The sequence below is a fragment of the Halyomorpha halys genome, unplaced genomic scaffold (genome assembly GCF_000696795.3).
Source record: "Halyomorpha halys isolate HHAL.00 unplaced genomic scaffold, Hhal_1.1 Scaffold894.1, whole genome shotgun sequence".
Classification (NCBI taxonomy): domain Eukaryota; kingdom Metazoa; phylum Arthropoda; class Insecta; order Hemiptera; family Pentatomidae; genus Halyomorpha; species Halyomorpha halys.
Genome location: NW_027110846.1, coordinates 678976 through 694430, shown reverse-complemented (window position 1 = coordinate 694430; position 15455 = coordinate 678976). Strand labels below are relative to the sequence as shown.

The following is a 15455-nucleotide window of genomic DNA, read 5'->3' as shown; positions in this document are numbered from 1 at the left end:
AAATTAAGTAGTAGGAAAGAACAGATAGTTAAATACATCAAAGAAATAAAAATATAAAGTTATGTAATGCAAAAGAAACTAAGAAATATGAATATATTAATTTAATAATAATTAAAAAATTAAAGTTACGGAAAGAAAAAATAAATAAAAGAAAATATATGTTTATTTTCATTATATAATTTAAAAATTTTATTTCCTTGATTATGTCATTCTACTTACATGATTAATTAAATGTTTTATTTTCCTATTTTATTTTCATCACTTTATTTTTATTAATTTTCATTGTGTATTATTATTTACTTGTATCATTCTGTTTATATTTTCTCTTTTTATTTATTTATTTTTTTTGTATTCATTGGTTGTTATCTTGCTCTTGGTTCTTGGCCCTGATGATGGCTTGAAACTCTAGCCAAAACGTTGGCACTATTTAACGAGTTCTCTCAACGTATTTGTGTTATTTATTGACCGCACCCCCAACCATCTTCTCCTCATATATTTAATAATTTTTGTTGCTTATTTCTTTACCACTCACGTGACATTTTGAAAAACATAAAATATTTATTTTCCAAAACTTTCAAAAATTCAATTAATTCCCTAATTCTTGAGAAGGTCCGGGGTTCCAGAAAGTATCCAAAGTATTATCTAGGGAAAAAAAATTAAGCATTTGCATGTTTTTTTATTTTGTAAGTATATATTTGTTTTTAATATCCTTAAAATTAATGTCTTCCGTGTTTTTTTTAATACCGCCTTGTACTTCATTATTTGACTTCAAGTTTTGAGAATTTGACGTCGATAGGACTCCGTGAGTTCGTTATGTAGGAACTGGATGTTTGTATGCTCCGCTAGACATTTTATAACAGCTATTTACTTATGAAATTGAGACCGTACAATCCGATCATACAAAGTTTATTATTTATTAAAATTTTCTCCATCTGTATTTATAGGTCGGTTTACATTAACCGATTTAATCTCTAAACGCATTGTTCTTCCTATCCTGGAAAAGGTTTCTTCGTTGCCGTTGTTTGAAAAAGGCTATGTGGGCTGGCCAGTGATTCTATAATGGTGATGACCCCCATAATTATCCACAATTACCGCCCTGTGAAGAGTTCCTTCCTCCGCATCGGGTAAATTCAATTTGCCGTCCTCTATTTGATAACCTCCTTCTAGGGCAGTGGATCTCTAATCTCTTTACGCCCTGAAAAATTCTAAATCAGGAGAATGTCTGTTTCGATATTTGAATTTTGATGGAAACGTGAGTCTATACGAAACAATCTGATGTGCTAGATCCTTAATAGTACATTAATCCTAAATCGTATAGTAATCCTTAATAGTACAGGAGCCTGATGGATACAATCCCATTCCATAAAACATACTTTTAAATTAAAAATAAAAGTTTTAAAAATACATTAAAAATTAATTTCTACCACATTTAGTACGGAGACGCATTTCTGGCGGTCCTAAAACTCTTACTAATTAGCTAATCAGTAACAGTCACGCGACCTCGGCTACGACGAGCGAGTTCGAAAAACATTAAAAATCCTAATGTGCAAAAATGATTGTGTTAATGGCTTTATAATTATCACATATTTATTTTCCGAAGTGCTAAACTGAAAATTAAAACATCTAAATAAGTTATAATTTGATGCTGAATTGCCAAAATTAGAAGACGAAAAAATAAAAAAATTAAATAAGCCATGTTCAGCAATTATATTTGAATTTATGAATCAAATGAAGATAAATTCAATACAATCTAAACATCAGTAGGAGTTAAAATTGTAAAATGAAAAAAAATAAAATCTGCACAATTTCTTCTTTATTTTTTATAAACACTTTTTTTTTTAATTGAATTTCCTGGGCATTGCCCCTTTTTCCCTAACAGTTACATAGGAAATCGAAATTATTTGATGGAGTTGGTTAAACATATATCATCATACATATGTGCTGTAAATCATGTTTACAGCAGACGAGTCGTATTCGAAATATAGGTGTATTATGAAAAATATGTTTGCTCCTCGGTAAGCGAAAGTTGGTACTAGACCCATTTAAACAAATTATTAACTTTCATCCTTCTTGGGACCAGATCGAACGAGCCGTTTTGGAAATATAGGTGTATAAACGGAAACGCCTTAGCGAAAGAAGTGAGTTGTATTTGGTAATATTTATATCTATCTCGCCCGAATACAAATTGGAATACTTACAGAGAGATACATACAGAACATAATTTGTTTCCTAATGTCTAAATCGTAAAATGTTAATTAAAATTTTCGATTTTTAGAACATTAATCTTTTTCAATTCCTGCATGAATACAAAGCTTCCCCCCCCCCCCTTCGGCAGTGGAGAAGCTACAAAGGTGCTTGGTACCGTTGAGCATGATTCTGACCAAAAAAACTTCTTGCACTACTTTGGTTTAAAAATAGTAAACCACGAATCGTAACAATACTCTGGGATGCTTCTTACATACTTTTCTAATACCACAGCTGGTATCAAAACGGTCCTTACTTTAAACGATCATCAAATCCTTAACGAACTTCATTATTTTATTTGTTGACCATCAATTGTTAATTTAGTTTGCAAACACTCATATATTACAAGATTTTTTTTTCTTTTTTCAGAAATGAGAAATACCGAATCGAATGGCAGTATAGTAGCCTAGAAGAGAACGCCGTATGAACGAGTTGACTCCTGGAGAGACGTTATGGAGGCGGCGAGGGACGAAGATGCTGGAGGGGAGGAACAGAGGCGGGCCGTAGAGACTGAAAAGCTGCTGCGAGGACTGCGAGGCTCGGCCAGTTCCTTGGTCCTAGCTTCGAGGCGCGGCTCCATCGTCGTATCTCCAACCAATGGCGATCTCCTCAAGTCCCCCCTCAAGGAGAAGCTGATGAGCAAGTCTTTGCATGTGCAGTTCCACAATGGCGGCATCAACGGGCTCGAAAAACCGCCGCCTTCCCTCAGCTCCAGCAGCACCAGCTCCTTGGGACAGTTCTCTGAAGCCAGGTCTCCCGATGGCGGCTGGGGTTGGGTCGTCGTCCTCGCATCCTTCCTAGTCAACCTCATAGCTGATGGCATTACCTTCTCCTTTGGCATCATCTACAAGGATCTAGAGCAGTACTACGGAGAAGGCAAAAGTAAGACAGCTTGGATTGGATCGTCCTTCATGGCAATACCATTGCTGTCTGGACCCATCGCCAGCTTCCTGACGGACAGGTATGGGTGCAGGAAGTGCTGCGTAGTTGGAGGGATCTTGGCGGCCAGCGGTTTTGTGATATCGGCCTTCACGACCTCCTTGGGAGAATTGCTCCTATTCATCGGTATCTTGGCCGGGTTTGGCCTCTCCCTCTGTTACGTAGCTGCGGTTGTCATCGTCGCTTATTACTTTGACTCGAAGCGGTCGTTGGCGACAGGGTTGTCGGTGTGCGGCAGCGGTATAGGGACCTTTGTATTCGCTCCTGTGATTCAGTTTTTACTGACAGAGTATGGCTTGCGAGGTACATGTCTCATTCTCGCAGGTATTTTGTTGAACCAGTGCGTGTGTGGTATGTTGATGAGGGACTTGGAGTGGACCAAAGCCAAAAGGCGGACTAGAAAAAAGAAAAATAAAGCTAATACAGGATCTAGTATAGATACATATTCGGCGACAAGTGTACAGCAGCAAACTCCTACCTCCTGCCCTAGTGTTGATGAACTTAAAAGGCTTTTACAAAGACCAGGTATGAAATAGCATATAAATATTAATCATTTAATATATTGTGCCATTTTACAAAATACTGAACACTCTAAAAAAATTTTTTTTAAAAATCATACCACGATTAGTATTAAATTACTCAAGTTTCCAAGTTACCAATTATCATTAAGGATCTTATTGTATGATTTTTTCAGAATATTATTAAAGGAAAAACAACTCACTTGTCAAAATTGGCTAGTTCAGACTCTATCAGGACCGAAATCACGTTTACACAGACAAAATTCAGCATGTCTCACATCATCATGACATGAACAAATACTCTTTAAGATATGGTGTATGTTCTGTAGAATAGAAAACATGGTCATTATACATGTGATATTAGAGATTTTCTATCCTGATGAGGCCCAAATTTTAACTGATGAGTAGTTTGCTGGTAGTTTTAAGACTCAAGGCTTTACAATTGGAACTTCTAATTGCCTTCTAACAATTATTTGTGTCTCTTACAGAGTTTCAGCTCTTTTTTATTGATTGTGTCATTTATTTTTATCTTTTGATTAATGCTTACTTCCATTGCTTTGCAATCTATTACTAATTTTTATTGTTTCTGCACTTTTTTCAATTATTCTGATTCGACACAGTGTTTTTATTAAAGATTATGTCTTTACAAATTGATAGTTAACAAATTTCTTCTATATCTAAAGATACTTAAATCTTTTCAGTAAACCATTAATGTGCTGCTTTAACTTAATAATGGAACAAAATTATATGCAAAGAACAATATATGTATAGGGAAGAAACTATAGAATACTGATACTGAACCAGTATATTATACTGTTACTGGACAAGGTTGTTATAACAATTTTTATAATGCTACAGTTTTTTATTTTCCTAATTTAAATTTTGGCTAAGTACCTACCATAAATATTTTTTCATGACTCAAAATTCATTTGAAATATTTCTGAAACATGATTCTCTGGAATAATTTTGCATAAAATTCCTGCTCTTCACAAGTGTTCAAAATATTAACTTTGATGTTCTTATTAATTTTTATTTCCTCCATAACATGCTTCTCTAACAATATTGCGAGCTAAAATTTTAAACATGCCTTTTTCCTCAGGTGTACAGATCTCTGAAGAGAACGAGGTGGAGGCCCAAAAGCTATGGAGCTCCTTGGTCAACCTTCCAACATTTGTAGCAAATGGAGAGAGGGTACCTTTGGAAGTTCTTGAAATGCTAACTACTAACAAACACCTCACTGCTGTACTGTTACATAATTATCCAAGTCTTCTTATTACTTCCAGAAGCTTATCTGATTCTGCCAAGATTGCAGAAATTGTGAGTGATGCATTCTTTTCCTTTATCTCTGTCATTAATTCAGGTTTTCTGTTTCAATTGTTGTTTATTAAATTAATCAAAAAACAAGTTAAAAACAATGGTTCAGCCTAAAGATAAAAGAATTCAGAAAACATAATTGTCACAAAACTTTCAGACTTCTTTCCACACTTATTAAATGGTAAACGTTTCTGTCTGTTCATCCATTATCAAAAACACATCGTATTTATTTCTCATAAACATCATATCGGTATTGTGGGTGCTGTATAACAACTGACCTGCATCCATCCCTAAACTATATTTATATAAAATTTATGATTAAAGCTTCAATAATTTTAACAATCACAAAATTGTTTGGTTATAAATAAATAATAAATCAAAGGTTAAATAAATAAATATTATGGAGAGAGAGAGGGACTGAGGTGAGGAAGGGGAGATACAGAATGGAAGAGGAAGGGGGAAGAGAAAGGGAGATAGAGATGGAGCAGAAAAGGGTGATTAAAACTGCCCTTAGGATGAGACTTCTCACGAGTATTATATGTAATCCTTTCATTGTTTTTTTTCTGTTCTTTAGTTATTGATGAATGTTAACAATTAAGTAATACTCCATGAATTATGATGAATAGTTTATGATAAAAGGATTAGGAAAAGAAAAGAAACTGAATAACAGATAAAACCCATGAAAAATTAGTATATTATATTTCTGATAATGCACAAACAGTCTGAAACATTTAACATTTTAATAAAATCAAAATAAGTTGGATAGTGTTGTGATTACTAGCATTTCTAAATTCATTTATAATTTGGAAATACCACCTAACATTAAAAAATAGTCTCAAACTATTAAAACAGAAAAAAAAAATTCCTAGGCAAACCTTATTAAAATTATCTAATTCACAATCTGTCATATATTCGGACACTTGACGATCATTTAAAAACTTCTTTTTTTTTTAGTTTAACAAAATTATATTTGTAAAATCCCAATTTTTAACTGAGTAAAATATTTTACCACAATTTTTGCAGTTAGAACTCCAATTTTCAAATTTTCCAACTTTAATTTGAGTTATCAAATTATTGAGAGAATAAGAGGGCAATAACCTCTTTGAAAGTGAGGTCCCTAAACCTAACTGTTATATAAACAGGTACAGGTCATTGTGAACTGCAATAAAGTGAACCAGCTTCCCGTTATTATAGATGCAACAAAAGCTATACCCATGCAATTCACTGTGTATAAATCCAAACGATCCCTTAACAAGACTGATCATTCAAAAATTATAATTAAACTGACTTTTAAAACTCGTACCTCTGAAAAATATCTATCAACTACAAAGGATCTGCACCCAATCGGATAAAACTCCGGTCATACAAAGACCTTGTTAGCCCAAAAGGATAAAGCATTTCTGGAACATAACAGCTCAGCCATGAATTTTAGTAAAAATGATTAAATATATTAAAACTTTTAACATCACCATTGATTTCACAAATAAAATCATTATAGAATTTTGTGTTGCCACTACTTAGTAAATTTGCATGAAAACTTCCAACTTACAATTAAGAAAAAAATTGTAAATAATAAAAAAATGAATTACATCAAACTATTTAATAATTTCAGAACCAGTGCACAACTCTAGTTTATATTTTTCCCAGCCTTCCAACAAATTAACAAAAGTACACTTCAAATCTTAATTAATAATATTAATTTTGATGTTGTTTGATCTAATTCAATTAAATATAATTACTCTTTTTTATTAAAAAATAAGTCCTGTTTGGAGAGCGATGTTTATTATCATTGTTGACCTACTTTTGTTATCAACATTCAAGCCAAAATTATTTTTCTCATTTAATTTAAGATTTATCATTAGAGCAAAATCTTTATCAATGATTAGGCTCTGTCTAAAATATGATTGAAACAGCACATGACAGAGGAACTTTAATATATTAACAGCATTTAATTGTTGAAATAAATGAATTTTTTACTTTTGATTTTTTTTCTCTGTTGTCTTGAAAAGGAATCTATTATCAGAAATCATGGGTTCTTATCACTCAATGAATACTTAGCAAAAATTCTGTCAGAGGCTGAGTCATCTAAAATTAAAAAAGTGAGTGGTTCTAGAACTAAATAAAGTTTTAGTCACCCAGTGGACACATTGCATTTAATAGTGAATGAAAGCATGATACTAATAATTGTTATCCAAAGTTTTACTATACTTGATGTGATTATGATATGAATAATATAGTTATACAGAATGTAGATTAAAAATTATTTCTTGATTAAACCAAGATGAACCCCTTGAGGTGTACTGTCACATTAGTAGCATTCCTGGCCATGCAATCCTCACAACTTTTAATGAAACAAGTAGAAATCATTGCTATCTAACTATCCTTAATCTTGTTTGGACTCATTTTCCTATGTTAATAGATTATATTTCTATTAATATATGATTGAAGCATTAAATATATGAACTGCAGCTTCTGCAAAGATTTATTACGATTATATTTCTAATGGCTATTATGAAATAATTAAAATCTATTTATTTATTACTTCGTACAGAGTTATTATTATTAATGTTAGTTTCATATAATTTATCTTACCTATCTCATTTGAGATATAATTAACACAAGGAAGTGTGTGATTAAAAATTGTGTTCTACTTCTTTGTATTTTTTGCACTTAAAATATTTACTGACTGTTTTCTCCTAAAGTCATTTACAACTCCTATTGTTCTTATAATTATATTATGAACATAAGCTAATTTATTTATAATTTTTTATCAATCAAAAGAAGCATGTTATGTTTACTATTAATGTTAATGGTAAATGTTTAAATTAAATGTTGCTTGTAAATGTTTACTTATTATTATGAATGAAACTATATATTAATTTTAAAATTAATTTCTTTATCATTTTTACATCTAAAATTATCAGCACCAATTTTTGTTTTTACTTTTACTTCATTTTTCTATGCTTATATTATTTCTTCCTTATAAAATGCTAAATGGAAGCAATAATTTTGTATTTTAATCAATTTTTATTTTTATTTTTAGTTTTTAACAAAAATATGTAAAGCCTGAACTAAATGAGAGCATAGTGGTAAAGCACATGGTACCTGTTAAATGATTTGATAAATTAACTATTCATATTGTTGCCACGATGTTTAAGTAATGAATGAGAATATAGCTACTTCCCAAGTAAGCAAAAAAGTACTTCACATTTAACTTTTAACTTTTACATTGTGAATAACTTTTTTATCTATGGGCTTTTTTACTCCTTTTCTCTCTACCCTATAAGTTTTTATAAGTCTTTATTTTCCAGAAAGGTTCTGATAATAAGCTAGAATCTGTTTCATAAATTTCACATCTGTTACTTATACATAGTGGGAACGATATGATTACTGTAAGTGGCAAAGAGTAAACTTTAAATTTAAAAAAATAGTCCTTACAATATATAAGTTATACATGTCTACTACTTACTACAGTACTTGTTAAATAATTACTATTCAATGTTATTTAGACCTTGAATATATTTTTTAAAAAAACTTTTGTTTCAAAGAAAAATAGAAACTTTAAGGCATCATAAAAAAAGGTGAGATTGTGCCGGTTGAGGGTTTTTCCCATGCCATTTCTACATTTATCAATATATTCAAATGTATTAGGTTAAGAAAGACGAGTAGACATTTCAGCTTTCTATTTTGAAGCAGAAAATTAGGTGGAATTAAGTGGATTAGGATTAGTGGGAATATTTTTTATTTTTTGGTAAGTTTTTCCCCCTTTGTTCTCCTTTATAGTTGACATCTATTCAGTTGAGGCACATTCTAACAATTCTTACTTTGAAATAGATACACTCCCAGTTAATTTTAACTCCTTTTTTTAAATACAAAATTATTATTTCTCGAAAATGAACAAGTTTTTCTCAAGTTCTTATTGCTTTTTTAATTGATTGATAAGTTCATTTATTTAATGAGATAATATGATAGCCAATAAAGGTACAATAATGAAATTCAACAAGTAATACAAGAATAAAAATGTATTAATTACAAGTCAGTGCATATATTTAATGCTTCATTTCACAAAAACCAACACTTTTTACTAGTTGCATTGTCTTCGGACAGGCTAAGCAATTAATTAAAGAACTGTTTTTCTATTAGAAAAGGGAAGAGAATATTGACATGCAAATATGCCAAATGTGCAAACATATTGTTATTAGTTTGAGTGGTAGGCAGTGAGACTTGTGTATATGAATAGTTTTCAGAAACTAATAAATAATCTTCTAGGCTCAGACAGCATCCAGCTGAGTGAGATTACACGGTAATAACAGGAGAATGGTCTTTAAGCAGCTGTGTCAAGCTTTAGGAAATGAGAGAGGAAATATAAAAGTTCAGGAAGAGAAATTCTTTTAAGGTGCCTAAGAATAAGTCATTAAAATTATTCTTGTGGGCAGGGAAGTCATTAGCATTCTATAAAATGATATACTTTTATTTATTATGCTTCTAAAGTCACCAAGAGACCAACGTTAAAAAAATATCTTCCTAAATCACTTTAAATGAACTATTCAACTTCCTATTCCTACGAAGGGAACAAATTATACCCTAATTTTTAATCTTTCATTTAGTGATAGCCTTTGAATGTGCTATGGATAGGATAATAAACAAATTTTGATTAATTAATATGAATTTATGGATTCACTTTGCTATCTTCATGGCAAACAGTGCAATCAATTCAGTCAACTTCTAAACATGAATTACACACTTGATTTATGAACATACGTACAATGTTCGAGTTAACAACATAAAAATGAAGTTTATTCATATGTCATGTATATTTCAAAATTGGCTGTCAAACTTTTGAGAGATATAAGATGAGGTGATTATTCAATTTTAATTTGACATAGTTTCAAACTAAATAATAAAAGATTTATTTATTACATTCTATACTTGCATTAATATTAAGTAATCATTTTTTCATGCAGTAAAGTGAATATTGTACTTATTGATAGGATGCTAGTAAATAAGTTATTTGAATCATTCCTTAAAAGTATTTATTTTTTAGATCTTATTTTCACCTTTCTTGAACATTATTATTGTAATTATTAAGGTCCAGTATTACTAAATTTAGCATGTTTTCTATTTCTTTGACCACAAACCTTTTTTATATAAATAACCCTTATGCAATTTAAAGTAACAAATACATTTAAAAATGTGTGTCTGGTTTGTGATTTTTTTACCCCACAACTGTTAGTGATTAGTGTTAGTATTACTGCTATGGAATTTTGTTATTGACCGTTAAAAAAAAAATACTGCATAAAAAAACATTGCATGAGTCTACTTTATCCATAACTTTACTTCAATGTGGCATTTTAATTTTTCGTATAAACTTTTTTTTCATAGTGTTCATCAGAAAAAAAATCAGATAATAGCGGAAAAGAACAGCTATCTGGAAAATTTTTAGCTGAAACACCTCAGGAACTTACTAGCCCTACTGAAAATTGGTGGTCGAAACATGGATGCCAAGGCAAAAGTATGCCAACTGCAGCTTACCTTAAAGACTTGAGGATACACAGGTATTACTTTTACAGGTTTCTGTAAGAAAAAAAATCAGTTTATATTAATAAACTTACTAGTGATTAAAATTCCACTCTAAAAATGGTAATAAATTATATTATTTTATGTATTTCTATTTTTCTTCCCATTTGGCATTTCATTCAGATTCACAATCTGTTAACGCTCAAAGCGTTATGTTTTTTTTTTATTACTAATTTATCATTTTATTTTCTTAATTTAAAATTTAAAAAATTAAATAATTTATTTTTAAATGCATGTCAAGATATTTTAATAAAATATAGTATAAAATTTTTTTGGCATATATGGGTTGTTTTTATGCCTTATGTTTTTATGCTGCACTTGTTATTACCATAGTATCGTACGCCACTAATACGGTCTACTTTGACAACATTGTTCCAATACTGTCTACAGCTGACAGTTGCTTTATGGACAGTTGTCCACCGCTGCCCATTTACTGTTAGGTTTGAGAGAGCAATTTATATTTGGCCCAAATATCGAGGTGTCTATTGTTCCCTCTTGCGATACACACTCCACCTGGGATCTTCAATCGACGTTTGGGGCCACCGACTCGAACCCATTAAATTGTGTTTCCATGATTCTTATAAATCAGTTTTATTTGTTTTTTGTTTCACTTTTTTCTACTGAGATTGTTTTCTTCTGGAGGATTTTTTTTTTTATTTCTTTTATATTATTTTGTGAATTTATATGTTTAAGTGATTTCATTCATTCTGTTTTATTCTACAAAATAGATGCTTATATTCTGGTTTTTTTCCCCCAATATTATTTTCTTAACTTTATTTGTAATTTATTATTTTTTCTTTTATGAGCTTCATTCTTAAAGCCCTTTAATCACTTTGAGGGAGATCATATAAAACTTATGATATTTTCGAAATTTAATAAAAAAAAATATAGATGTATAGAGAATAGATTAAACAATCCTTGAAATTTTGCTTATGCAGACTGATCTTTTTATAGTTTAAAATTATTTTTTCTAATTTTCCCAGCAACGTCCATTCTGGAGTGATTTGAGGCCAGATTCAACACTATAAATGTCCTGCTATAATTTTAAAAGAAAAATAAATTCCAATAACATTACTTGGTATTCCTTTACTGTTATCTGGAATGCTCACTCTTGAGTGACCTATTATTTTTATACTACTATGAAAATTAGTCATTTTATGATATGATTTCTGTCTTTTCATAAATAAACATGTTTTGATTTCATATTTTTTTTAAACTATAAATATAAACTTTTTTACATCTCAAAATATCAATACCTATGTTATGCCATTGCTGTGAATATTTCTAATACCATGTATTAACTTAGGCATTCTCTGACTTACCGTGGTGCCATGCTCAACATCAATCGTTATAGACTAAGAGCATCATCTTGTCCAGACATTTATAGAAACTCTATGACAACGATCGCAAAAGAAAAAGTTGAGGTAACTGATTTAAAAACTGTTTTTTGCCAATCCTTATCATTTAATCTGAGAATCATATGCTTATTTTTATTTTGATAAGCTTAAAATTATGAAGAAAAAGTTGTTCAGAAAGAACCAATAAGTCACACATAAACCTATATGTATTATTCTTTTTTATTTATATTTTTAATTAAATAAATGACATTAATTTCCTACAAAAATATTTGGCTTAAATATGCACTTTTATTTATAATGAAATGCTGACAAAACACTAACTGAGATTGAGTATGTAAAAAAAAAAGAGTATATTCAACTATACACATTCTTACCTGGTGATGTATTTCTTTATTTTTTTTAATAACAATTACAACAGAGCCTTCTCTCTGTCAAGAATACTGAAATCCCAAAAAATCTGAAGCTAAGGGTGTACAATGCCATGATAAAGCCAGCTCTGATATAAGGCTGTGGGACCTGGGCTCTAACAGGTACCCTATAAAGCAGAGTCGAGAGATTTGAACGGAAAGTCCTCCATACAATTACAGGAGTGATCTGGGATTGGAGCCTTAATATATGGAGCAGAAGAACTAACTTTGAACTGCTTGCAGAGACTGGTCAATCAATATCTCACAATAAGAAGGCAAGGAGGTTAAAATGGGGAGCGGGACATATGGCTCGGGGCAATCCACTATCCATGTTTACTAGAGTCAGTGCACACTTAATTGCTCACTTCACTAGTTCATCCTTTGCTGGGAACATCAATTATACTTATGTAGGATGTAGGAATCTTACAAATTAGGTTCTATATCTGTATAAAAGTCCTTAGATAGAGAAGAGAGACGTTTTATTAGTTTTTTTACTTGGTGATAAAGCAATCCTTTGTGCCTTCATATTTTTTCCTTCTAAAATGACAAAGAAATCATTTCATTCCCACATTTGTTAGATAAAATATTGATAAAATTGAATTACTAAGCTTAAGAAATGGACACAAACGATTATTTAAGACCACATTAACACACGTAGCAATGAAAAAAATTTCACTAAAAGCAATATTAAGCTATGTAGTGGGTAGATTTATTTATACTTCAAAGAATGTCCTTCTGAGAGGTGTATTAGATTTTAGGAAATAATACCTATAAATACCGGATGATACTTGAACTTTCCTTACAGAACTTAATAAATAATTGGGACTCTCCTATAATTTTGGCAGGAAATAACAATGTTCTGCCTCTAGCTGATAAAAGATGGAACACTACCCACCTGTGGGACTGGTTCTCAGCTAATGGTTTACACTTTGACCATGGGGGCTCTCAAAAGCATGACTTTTTTTTTTTTAGATATTTTCTTTTCTTCTAATTTAAATAAGCATTATATAATGTATAAAATGTAATATATAGCCAAATAAAGTTTAAATACCTGTTTTTTAACCATAGTGACTATTGTCATCACCCATGTGTGCCACTGAATCTATGCATGCAATCAGCTGATGCAGAATGTTTTGTGGGATTTTTATTGAATTACTGAATAAGAACATTAGAAAGTTACTCAATATCACCACATATTTAATAAACCATTTAGACAACATGAAATAATTCAAAACAATAAAAAAAAAATATTTTTTCAAAATAAAAAAAAAAAGCCTTTTGAACATGTAAAAAACTGTAATGGAAGTGTGTAATATAAAATAATACATAAGTAAATAAATTTACATACTTCAAAAAATTAATCAACAATAAAAAAAAAAAAAAGAAGAAGAAAGAAAAGGAGTGTAAAAATCCTTAAAGGAGGCAGAACCCAGTACTATTGTACCTAGTGGAAACTAGGAAAGTATTAAACACAGTTCGGGACAATCAGAGAAAGAGCTCTTCCCACCACTCCGAATACAAGCTAGAAAAGTGAACTCCCTTGATACTCCCAACAAAAATGGTCAAAGTGCTAAGGAAATTTGCAATAAGGTAATTTGGGGGCAAGTATCAATTAAAATTTAAACTTTGGAAGACTACTGATAATCTAATTTTGAAAATTGAGAATCAAAACTTTGTCATTAAACATATTATTGTCATTAAACATACTTTTCCTCTCTCTGGAATATGTTTAAAATAATTAGTTGGTTCATTTCATAAAAAAATAATTCAAAAGTTCCAAAGTAGGCCTAAGTATGCACTTAGCCCAAAATTATAAGAGGATAAATGACTCTCCTTCTATTTGTGTTGATATTGAACAGTTCTTGAGGCAAGAGCAAAAAATTTGTTTCCTCTGAAATTCATACCAGCAATAATTTTTTTTAATTTGTCAAAATTTTGCTGAGTTATTAATTTTTTTCCTATAAAGTCAAAGGGAGTAAAAGAAGGATAAAATTTTATGTAGTTCAAATGAATGATAAAACTTTATTAAGTAAGAGCTTTAAAAACCAATAGGCAATTTTTCTACTATTTTATACAAATTTTAATTATTTACATTGGGAAAACTTCAATTGGCTTTTTAAATTAAACAGAGTAATTCAAGAATGTAACCTCAAATGCTACGACCTACAAATACTGGTTTGTTCGAGGTGGCAAAATCATGATATCAGGTTTGTCTCCAATGGCAGAGGTCTTAAATAGGAAAACAAAATGAAAGAATGGACTATAAAATGTGGCAAGTGTTGATATCATCCACATTTACCCCTTTGTTCACATTCATTTCTATCATAACACAAACAATTCTAGAAGGAAGTGCTGACCTTAGCTGAAACCTCAGTAATTTCAAAATATAGTTACTATTAACTCAATCAACACATCAGCATACAAAAAAAAAAAAATTGAAACAGCTTTCAATTGATTTAAGCTCATTAATTTCGTATTACAGTAGAATTTAATGAATTTACCAATATATACAACCCAATGGTTAGTCTATGTGGATGAAGAATAAAACCCTTAATTGGAACAACTTGTCAATTAATTAAAATTATATTATTGTTTTTAGATTAATAAAATAAAATATTTTTTTTATTTATGATTATTAATATGTAGATATATTGTGCAGAGTAATAGCACAACTTGTCAATGTATAACATTTTTATATATTTTTGTTTTAGTGGTATGCAGAACTTATGTATCTTCTTGCTGATATGTTAGACTTTTCTTTCTTTGTACACCCAAGATTCCTCCTATTTGCTCTGTCCAATTTTCTTCTTTACACATGGTATGATGTACCATACATGTATCTTGCAGATGATGCAATAAAAAGAGGATTTGGAGAAACTGGAGCTTCAATTATTATTTCTGTGATTGGCATATTTAATATGGGTGGAGAGGTATGTTTAATTATTTTTATATAAATTGTCTGCTAAGCAATTATTGTGTATAGTAAATATCAGCAGGCTTAACTGTATATTTTCAGAAAAATCCTTAACGCCTTTCTCTTGACAACCAGTGAATACAAAAATAAATTTCCTTATTAGTTTTCTTTTTAGTTTTATTGA

The 15455-nt window shown here is 30.4% G+C and overlaps 1 protein-coding gene across 3 annotated transcripts in view; it reads left to right on the top strand.

Moving 5' to 3' along the window:
- Positions 1-15455, top strand: part of LOC106686893 (monocarboxylate transporter 9) — a 62863-nt gene that overhangs the window by 43139 nt on the left and 4269 nt on the right. For 2 of the 3 annotated variants that reach the window (XM_014430483.3, XM_014430486.2), the window contains exons 2-7: positions 2614-3708; positions 4801-5018; positions 7025-7114; positions 10398-10570; positions 11899-12016; positions 15069-15287. In XM_014430483.3, the coding sequence (XP_014285969.1) occupies positions 2697-3708; positions 4801-5018; positions 7025-7114; positions 10398-10570; positions 11899-12016; positions 15069-15287 (1830 nt within the window). In that variant the 5' untranslated portion in view covers positions 2614-2696. The remainder of the gene's footprint in view (positions 1-2613; positions 3709-4800; positions 5019-7024; positions 7115-10397; positions 10571-11898; positions 12017-15068; positions 15288-15455) is intronic. The other variant, XM_067048937.1, reaches the window with a different exon arrangement.